Here is a 10,511-nt window from a genome sequence, read left to right on the forward strand (position 1 = left end):
ATTGTTGAGGTTTGAATTATTTGCATTCTTATGCAAGAAAAATGCGATTTCTACTAAAAAGGTATGAATTTTTTTAAAAAAAGACGACTTTTTATCAACAAAAAAAAGTTGAGTTTTCATCTAAAAAAGATTTCAGTTTTTTTTAATTTAACATTAAAATATGATTTTTATATAATAAGTAATTTTTCTTACGAACATTCTTGAATGTTCAACCCAAAAAGACGAATTTTCAACCAAATCGTTGAATTTTTAACCAAAAAAGATGACATTTTAACAAAATTTGTTAAAATTTCAAAAATATACTAAAATTTTCATCTAAAAAATATTTCAGTTGATTTTTAGTATTAAATCATGAATTTTAAACAAAAAGTAATTTTTCTACGAAAATAGTAGAATTTTTAACAAAACAGTTGAATTTTTACCAGAAAGAATAAATTTTAAATAAATTTTTTTAATTAAAAAAAGCAATTTAAGAGCTACTAACAAGACATTCTTCAAAAGGGAGCATTAAAATTACAGCATTACAGGTTTACCGCAAAACATAATTTCGAAAATTCCTTAATTTTTCCGTGATCAATTAAAAAATGTTCCTATCGATTAATATAATTAAAGGCCAGAATCTTAAACTTGAAACATTTTTAGCGTAGAATCTTTTAAAAACGAAATAAAACAATTTCAAATTATAATTGAAAGAAATTCGAATTTATTGTGCTTGATAAATATTCTTGCCCTGACATGGGGAAGAATTTTTTTCTCAATGCCTGACTTTTCCCTGAGCAATAAAATTCCCCGCCTTTTGTTATTAGTTCGTTTTTCACGAAGTTTCTTTGGCGCGTAAAGTCAAATTCATATTAATTTTCTGTACAATTACTGCGATTTATTTATTTCATTGATGAATTAAAAAATTACGTACCCTGAATCAAACCTCCCCTCCCCCTCCTTTCGTAAAAAAACGTAACAAAATATGACGCCCCCCCCCCCCTTCAGATGTTACGTAATTTAAGTACAGTCCCTTACATGACTTTTATTCAAAATAATTTATTCCCGTTTGCGTGAAAAATCGCCCTATTTTCCCAGTTTCGAGAGCATTTTGGACTCCGAAGTCTAATATTTGAATAATTTTAATTAATTATTCTGATTCCCCCAAAGTGGCTTGACAGTTTCCGAGAAAATTTGAGCGTGCGCGCCGTATCGTATCAACAGTCACAAGGCCATCTCCAATCCAATTTGATCAGCTGATTCTGATACAGATTTCCCTTGTTTAGTTGTTATCGTTTCGTTCTTTTTGCAAGCACGAGTTTGAGAAATTCGTTGAGCAGCTTTTTAAGCACAACGAAACACGCAAACCGGAATTTGATTACGTGGAGCTTTACGCGGGTTGCATGTTTATTTTTGTCGTGAGATCTTGATTTGAGCGAGAACCTACCCCTTTGACGTTTGCTGGGTTTGTTGATTTGTGATTTGGTGTAATGGCAGCAGAAGAGAACTTCGAGCAAGTGAGTAAACGTCTCCTTTTCTCAGTTCAATCGACCATTTACTGCAATTTTTAGGTACCTAGGAGATCTTATCGTTTCTATAATACTTAAAAAGATCCTCGCAAGGATAATTCAATAATGGCAAGTGGTTCAAACTCGAGGCGATCCAATTTTGAGGTTATGTTTTCCGCGTCATAACCTCTCTAATCAGCAATCACTTCTTTTTTAGTTATTGCTGATTTAGCGATTATTGTTGCGCGAAATAAGTTTCTAGTTTGGTTTTATGGCGAGAGTTTAATCGCAGGGTACATACTCTTTCCCCCTACCACCCTGCATTTCCCCTTTTTCAGATTCAATTGTTTTCCTCGAATATAGGGTATTTGAAAATACGATTATTCGCTTTACACCTACAAAATTATTTTATTCAAAACTAGAATATGTCATAGATATTGTAATTGTGACATATTATAACAATTAAAAGTATTAACTGTTAATTAATTATCAATATTGTCACAATTAATGTTTGATTGGACCAAAAATCAAACAAGAATTACAAGTTTCACAACTAATCTTTGATAACGTTTTTCGATTAAACAAAATTTAATAGGTTCTAGAATTTAAATAATTTTCAAAAAATACCAAAACCAGGGTTGAAAAGTTTAACAGGCCACTGGACCGGGAAAAAGCGTGGAGTGACAGTGAATTTATTTATTTTTTTCATTATTTTAATAGTTTTGGTGAATTTAGAAAAGTAATTTCTATTTTATCTAAAGTTGCAGATTTTCAGATTATCTCAGTTTACTCTGATTGAATTATAATTTATTATTGAATTTTTATTTATTTAAAAAATTAAACTTGTTTGAAAAATGATGTACTTTTTGAAAAGTTCGCTTTTTTTGTAGAAAATTAATCTTTATGGATGATTATTCACATTTTAGTTGAAAATGTATCAGTTTGATTGAAAATTAATTCCTTCAACTGAAAATTTGTTTGCACATTTTTCGTTTGAAATTGATCTCTTGTTCAAAATTCAACAATTTGGATAAAAATTGTTTTTTTTTTTTAATAAAGAATTTATCTATTACGTTGAAAACCCACATATTTAGCTAAAAATTGATTTTTTTAAAATAAAAAATTATCTTTTTCTTTGCAAGTTAATTATCTTATTTAAAAATTCTTCCTTACGGTTAAAAATTCCAATATTACAGTTAAATATTTATCATTTTAGTGTAAAAATCATCTTTTAGGTTGGCAATAAAATTACATGGTTTTGTAGAAAATTAATTTTTTTGGTTAAAGATTCATTATTTTAATTAAAAATTCATTTCGTTGCTAGAAATATGAGCTATTGGATTAAAAACTGGTTTTTTTCTTCGGACGAAGATGAATTTTTTGCCGAACGTTTAGCTATTTTATTAAAAATTTGTTCCTTTTTTGTTTGAAAATGATTTTTTTAAAACTATAAGTGTAACTATTATTCTAGTTGAATAATCCACAATTTAAGGTAAAAATTCATTTCTTTGGTTGAATATTAATTTTTGAATAAAAATTTAATTATTCAATTTTTGGTTGAAAAATTATCTTTTTTAATTGAAAACTCATATTTTTGGTAGAAGTTAATCTTCTTGGCTGAATCTAGTTTAAAATCCAACTATTCCAGGCAAATACTGAAAATTTTAGTTGAAAATTCATCACTTTCTTTGTAAATATGCCTTTTTTAAAAATATAGTTCTTTCTTTTTAAAGTTAGATTTTTGTGTGGAAAGTAGTCTTTTTAACTGAAAATTTTATTGATTCCAATTAAATATTCCATAGTTTTAATTGTTAATTCTTCTCTTTGGTTGTACATTAATTTTTTGAACTTAAAATTTAATTATTTAAAATTTGATTGACAATTTTTTAAAAGTAAAAGTCAATTTGTTGTTGTTTAAAATTTAAATATTTTAGTTGAAGATTCATTGTTTTAGTTGAACATTTATCAACTAGGTTGGAAATTGAACCTTTCTCTTGAAAATCCGTTTTTTTTGTGTTCAAAATTAAGTTTTTGAGCTAAAAGTTTAAATGTTTCATTTTTGTTAAAAATTTATATTTTTTAGTCGAAAATTCTAATTTTTAGAGAATATTCAAAAAGATTTCCGAAGTATTTATATTTTGGAAGATTACAAAATTTTTTAGAAACAAAAATACTTAGAAATTCTGGAAAAATTTCAAAAATAATTTAAAATTTGAAAAAATGTAAAACAACATGCATTATTGTAATATATAACATACATGTAATTGTTTCATTTTTTGTCGAAAATTCATCTTCTTTGATAGACCTAAGTTTTCTTGGTAGTTAAAAATTTTTTTTCAGTGGAAAACTCAGCTATTTATTAGAAAATGTATGTATTTTGTTGAAACTTTATCTTTTATGTTAGAGTATTAATCTTTTTTGCGATTAATTCATCTTTTTGGTAAAAAAATTTATTTTGTGAAAAATTTAACTTCTAGGTTAAAAATTCCTTTAAAGATTCAAGATTTGGTTGGAAATTCATGTATTTAGATAAAAATCAATCTTTTTTGGTAGAAAATTTATTTGTTTGATGGAAATTTTTACAAACAGAATTGTTGAACAATTTACTTTTGTTTGTAAATATCTTCTCTTCGATAATTGCTTGGAAGTTGCTTGATTTTCCGAAAGTTTTTACTTTGATTTGGCTTCTAGGTATGATGAAATAATAAATAAACATTAGGGAATAGTTTTTAAAACATGTTTTTCTCTGTTATGAATATATTTTTCTGAAGTAAAACAGATATTTTTAATATTCTTCAAATTTTCTAATGTAAATTATTATTTGCTTGTAAATGCAATTGTTTGGTCGATAATTAATTTTGAGGATGAAAATTCATCTTTGCAGGTACAAAATTTAACTGTGTCGTTACAAATTCAAATGTTTGGTTTAAAATTTAACTCTTTTTTTTTGAAAATTGAACATTTTTATTGGAAAGTCATATTTTTGGTATGATATATTCAAATGCTTTTTTGAAAATTATTTTTTTTTATTGAAAATTCATATGTTTAGTGTCTTTTCGGGTTTTTATCCTAACATTAAAAATATAAACAATTTAAAAGTGCATTATGAGACCATTTTCTAAATACTAAGTTTCAAACAATTTTGTTTCCATAATTATTATTTAATAGTTTCGAATTGAAAGTGTTTAAAATTTTTTAAAAATGAAATGAATAATTTTATACTCAAAACGTTGTAAATAAAGAATTTAAAAATAATTGTCTGAAAAAGTTGTAGTTACGAGATTTAGCATAAATTATTATAAAAATTTTGATTTATTGCGACACGGCGCGAATATGAATTTTAGTGGCACTTTTTAGTTTGTTTATGTATTAATAAAGAGTACAAATTTTTTAATTTAGGGGAAATAATTTTTTTCTTAACATTTTGCTATCATAATATAATTTCTAAAACTTTTCACAGATTCAAAGAAATGAAAAAAAATGCGAACAAAAACTCGGAATATTGTAATGTAGGAATTGTAAAGATTCAGATTTTAATAAAAAAAGTAATTTTAAGTTTGGAAGATTTCCTGAAAGATATAAATATATGCCGAAAATAATCTATAAGATTTAAAGACAATTTTTTTGTAATTTAACAGAATTTTAAATTTTTACAGGAAAACTAAATTATTTGAAAACATATTTAAAAGTTTCAAAAGTTTTGAACAGGCTCAAAAATATTTTAAAACAAATACCGACTTGAAATGATTTTTTATTGAAGAAAATAATTTTTAAAGAACTCTTGATTAAATCCTCATTTATTATTAAATTTTTAATTTTTTTTAGAAATTAAACTAGTTGTTTGAAAATTGATGTTCTTTTTGACAAATTGCTCTTTTTGTAGACAATTAATCCTTATGGTTGAAAATTCTTTTTTTTTTTGGTATAAAATTAAACTATTCCAGTTGAGAATTCATAATTTTAGTTGAAAATTCATCAGTTTCGTTAAAACTTAATTCCTACAACTGAAAATTCGAATGTACATTTTTGGTTGAAAATGGGTCTTTTCTTGTTCAGAATTCAACAATTTAACTGAAATTTTGTCTTTTTTAATTGAAAATTGATCTATTACGTTGAAAACCGACATATTTTGTTCAAAATGAATTTTTCTCTTGTAGAAAATTAATCTTTTCGTTTAAACATTCGAGTATTACAGTTAAATTTTTATAATTTTTCTTGAAAATTAATCTTTCAGGTTAGAAATCAAATGACTAGGTTGAAAGTTAAACTCTTTTGTAAATAATTAATTTTTGTTGGTAGAAGATTGATCATTTTAATCTAAAATTAATTTCTTTTGCAGAAATATGAGCTACTTGATAGAACACTTGTTTTTTTTTATGAAAAGGAATTTTTTGTTGAAAATTGAATTATTTTATTGAAAATTTGTTTATCCTTGGTTGAAAAATATTTTGTTTTTTAAAATGAAATTGTAACTATTTTCTAGTTGAATATTCCATAATTTTTTTTCTACATATAATTTTTTTTGGTGGAAATTAATTTTTTTAACTGAAAATTTAACTTATTCCAATTTCATGTTCCATAGTTTTAGTTGAAAATATCTTCTGTTTTATGTTTTGATTAGAAATTTATCTTCTTTAGTACAGAAAAATTTGTCATATTTTTGTTTCCAAATTCAGTTATTGAACCATTTTTTTGACAATTCGTTTTTTTTTGTTAAAAATTAATTTTTGTCAACTAAAAGTTTAACTATTACATTTTTTGTTGGAAATTTATATTTTTAGTCGAAAATTTAAGTATTTGTTTCAAATTTATCTTTTACGCTTTGCAATAAACTTCTCATTGCAATTCAAAATAAAATTCTTCATAAAGTTCACATATTATTTGTTCACAACTAAAAACACAATTAAAAACTAAAGATTTAAGAAAAAGAAACTTTTTTATAGTTATCAACAATAACAAATATTATTAACTCACTACAAGTAAAAAGTGGGCAAATATTTAAAAATCTAACAGAAAATCGCAGCATTATAATATTATTGAATTTAACTATTATTAACAATAATAATAAATTTTTTTAAAAATTTATTTTGTTAACACTAATTATTTATCTCACTGTAAATGGAAATTGTATAAAAAGTGAAAAATATTAGAAAAAATTGCAATTTTCTAGAATTATTCTAAGGGAATATTATTAATAATAATAGTCAATTGTTTGAGCAATTATGTTTGCTAACATTAATTAAGTATTAGCTCCATATAATTGGAAATTGGACAAAAAATGGATTTTTTTCAAACCGCGACTTTCGAACTATTCTAAGATAAAATTGCTAAAAAACAATTATAAATTATTTGAACAAATTAAGTTAAACTTCTAAGTGTCAGTACAAAATATTATTTTATGTAGTAGAAACAATTTGCATGTAAAAAACCGCAAAAAATCATAATTAATACAAAAAAATCGCCACCTATGAATATCATAAAAAAATTTTTGTGTGTGGATTCGATCAAATTTCCCGGTGATATGCATCAAAATTCGATAAAAGCATTGGACCACCCTTCTTTGGCAGTCCTGAGAATATTGAATTAAAAACATGAAAAATCAAATTTAAAATTCTTTTATCCTATTTATAAAAATTCAAAATGTTACAAGATGCAAATTTTGTTTTTTCAATGTAAGTGACCAAGGAAAATGAAAAATTCTTGATGGAAAAGTGAGGGAATTTTTAAAAAGAAGTTTTTCGTCCACGTTTAATAAGGATAGGTTTACGGCATTGAAAACAATTTAAAAGATTGAATTCAGTTTTATTTGACAACCGAAAAGTCCAAAATAATATTCGAAGGTGAAATACAGGATATTAGGTTATTTTTTTTCCCATGGGATGTTCTCCGCCTCAGGCGTTTCTTCTACGTGAGGGGGTGGAATATAATACGGCACTTCCAGAGAACGTTCAAATAGCAATGTACCATAACAAGGATTTAATGCCCTGTATAATTTGTTCTTGCCTACTGGAATGTTCATTGAATCTCTTTTGCGTACTACAACATGGGTTTTCTCTGAATCAAATATTGGTTTAAGTTGCCCATCCTGTGTTATTACTCCAATGTAAAAAAATCCCCATTCTGCTTTATTTCTTATATAAAAATCGTCTGTTAACCTTTCGACTTTATTATAAATAGTATTTTCGTCAATTGGTAGATGAAGTAGGTACCAGTAAACACCTACAGTTTTACCATCATTCGAATGTAAGATTGTTTTCAAGATTTTTTGGAGTCGAATTTTATCACATGCTCTAGCTGTAAGAATAGAACAAAATAAGTTTTATTAATACTTGAAATGTAGGGCCTCAGGATGTTCACTACGTGTAATAAATCTCAAAAGTTGCCTATCTTTAAAATTATTTATAAAATCGACAAAAAAAGATCTATTATTATCTTCTGTAAATCTTGATGAATGCTTCTAAGCACACTTCAGAAAAAAATAATTCAGTTTAAAATTATTTATTTTACAGTAGTTATTTAAAAGTAATTATCAAGGCCTCATTTTATTCTTTGAAGGGTTCTCTACAATTCAGTTTGGGTGGGGTTATTTAAAATTGTAACTGTGATTGTTTATAGCAATAATAACTTTATGATTTCTCAATTAATTTTTTTAAATAAAATCAACCCAACACGAAATTTAGAGCATCCTTCCAAGAATAAAATGAGACTTTCATCATTAGGATTTAATAAAAATGGTAACTTTTCCATAAAGAGAAAGGAAAAACTAAACGTTTAAATAACCCCTGTTAAATAAACAATTTCAACCTCTATCCAAATTTACAGAAATTAATAATTAATAATTTTAAAGTCAGGCAACTTTCGAGATTGATTGTATGTAGTTACATCCTTAAATAAGAGATTGTTCTGAAGATTTTTTGGAGTCGAATTTTATCACATTTTCTAGTTGTAAGAATAGAGGAAAATAAGTTTTATTAATACTTGAAATGAAATAATAGTTTTTCTATGATTTTAAGAATCGACATATTATAACTGATGCCATTTCCAATAAAAAACATGATTTTTTATGGAAAATTTTTTAATTCACAAAAAGAAAAGCATTAATTTTAACCATGTTTTTTCCATTTGATACATTTGATGGTAAAAATCACGGTAAAGTGCATCGTGGGTATTCAACACCCCAGCCCATTTTAATCATGTATTGTTTAACCCTTATTGCATATTTTGTCACAATAAAATTATCCGATATAGTTTAAGGTATCTTTCATAAGGTAGAGTTGATTTTATAGCCATTTATTTATTTTAAGTTTGTTAAAAAAATTATTGAAAAAAGTGAAAAAGTGGGGGTTTTTACTTAAAAATTCATAACTCATACAATTTAAATTATTTTAATCTGAAAATTTATGACTATACTTTTGGAATAGTGTACTTTCGTAAAAAATAAATATTGCAACATGGATGCTTTCAAAAAAGATATTTATGTGCACAGTTGAAAAGTTAATTTTGTGATAAAATGATGAATCAGTTTTTTTGCTTTTAAATCGATTTATTATTATAAAAATTGAGGAACTTTGACATGTAATACTATGAAAATATAAGAAACTAAAAAAAGAGACATATATAACTCTAGTAACAAAGAAAAAAATTATGAAATAATCGAAGAAAAAATATTATTTCAATTCATTCGATATACTTACGTTAGAAAGTAAACAAAAATCAATAAAATTTCAGAATAAAAAATTTGCGTCGAAATTTCTTTTTCACTCATTAAGTGCACACTGGGTGTGAGAGACCCCACGATTTTTTTATCTACACGTTCAGCAGCTGCTGCTAGTAGATTGACGCTTGACGCAGTATGTTAAACGACTTTACTTACAGTTAGTGTCTCAAAATAAAGCTGGATGGCGACACTGTCTCAATTTTTTCGAATGAAGTATGGTTTATAAGAGTTTGAAAATTGCCTGGGGTGTGTGATACCCACAACGCACTTTAAGGGTTTAATTATTGTTTTAAAATGAAAGCTAATAAAATTTCTTCGAAATGTCATGGCCGATTTTTAAATTTTGGTTTATTTTTTTGTTTATTTAATAACAAAAATGAAAAAAACGTTGACTTTTGAAGTATGCCGGTATTACAAAAAAGCTTTAATTCAATCAAAAAGACTTAAAAAATTGAAAGCAACTATCCGACAAATATTTCCAGTAGCAATACAAATGTTAACAAATTTATTGAATTTGTTATAAACAAATAAGTGAATGAAAATGGTTTCGCGGGGATTGGCAGAGATTCGTTACTTGATTCGCACTAAATTTGTAAAATTTATGGACAAAAAGAGTTTTTAGGTGAATTAAAAAAAGTTAATAAATAGTTTGTTATTTTAAAATCAATTTTTATAAACAAATATCCATATCATATATTTTTGATGGAATAAATAAAGTTTTCTTAAACTATCATAATTAACAATTCCATTATTTGGCTGTTTGTGGAGGCACGAACTTGATTTTTTCGATGTAAATAACTGTAGATAATTAAATCTAACGAATTTATTTAGGAAATTTGAGAAAATTAGAAGATTTTTTAATATTTCAGAATTGTGAAAAAAGAATGTAGAAGATTAATATAGATAGAAGAGAATATTTATTTCTCTATGTACATCCTCCTTGGACTTTTACATATACTTCATTTATACCTTCTTAATAATACTTATATATACTTATACTTTGGTACTTTTGATCTGCTTCGTTACAAAAAGTTACATATCACATGCTCATACCATCACACATTACTCATACCATCGTCGCTTACAATCTCCTCTTCTACTACCTCCTTACTTACTTCTTCTTTGGAAAATTTCTCAAATTGGCTCGCATATCTGCAGAGATCAATATTCAGTTTCCCCAACAAAGTGTTATATAACTTTTCTATTACTAGGCAGTCTGATAAGTACCTGAAAATTCTAAGAGATGGCATTAGTATTCACCAATGTGAACCATTTTCGTCGAGCTTGATCCTTCAAATGACGCCTGT

The 10,511-nt window shown here is 25.6% G+C and overlaps 1 protein-coding gene across 1 annotated transcript in view; it reads left to right on the top strand.

Moving 5' to 3' along the window:
* Window positions 1–1,210: 1,210 nt before the first annotated feature.
* The window catches only part of LOC117169468 (transcription initiation factor TFIID subunit 13), a 73,486-nt gene continuing 64,185 nt past the window's right edge, over window positions 1,211–10,511 (top strand). The window contains exon 1 of the mRNA XM_033355869.1: window positions 1,211–1,496. Within this exon, the coding sequence (XP_033211760.1) occupies window positions 1,470–1,496 (27 nt within the window). The 5' untranslated portion in view covers window positions 1,211–1,469. The remainder of the gene's footprint in view (window positions 1,497–10,511) is intronic.

The sequence above is a fragment of the Belonocnema kinseyi genome, chromosome 3 (assembly GCF_010883055.1).
Source record: "Belonocnema kinseyi isolate 2016_QV_RU_SX_M_011 chromosome 3, B_treatae_v1, whole genome shotgun sequence".
Classification (NCBI taxonomy): Eukaryota; Metazoa; Arthropoda; class Insecta; order Hymenoptera; family Cynipidae; genus Belonocnema; species Belonocnema kinseyi.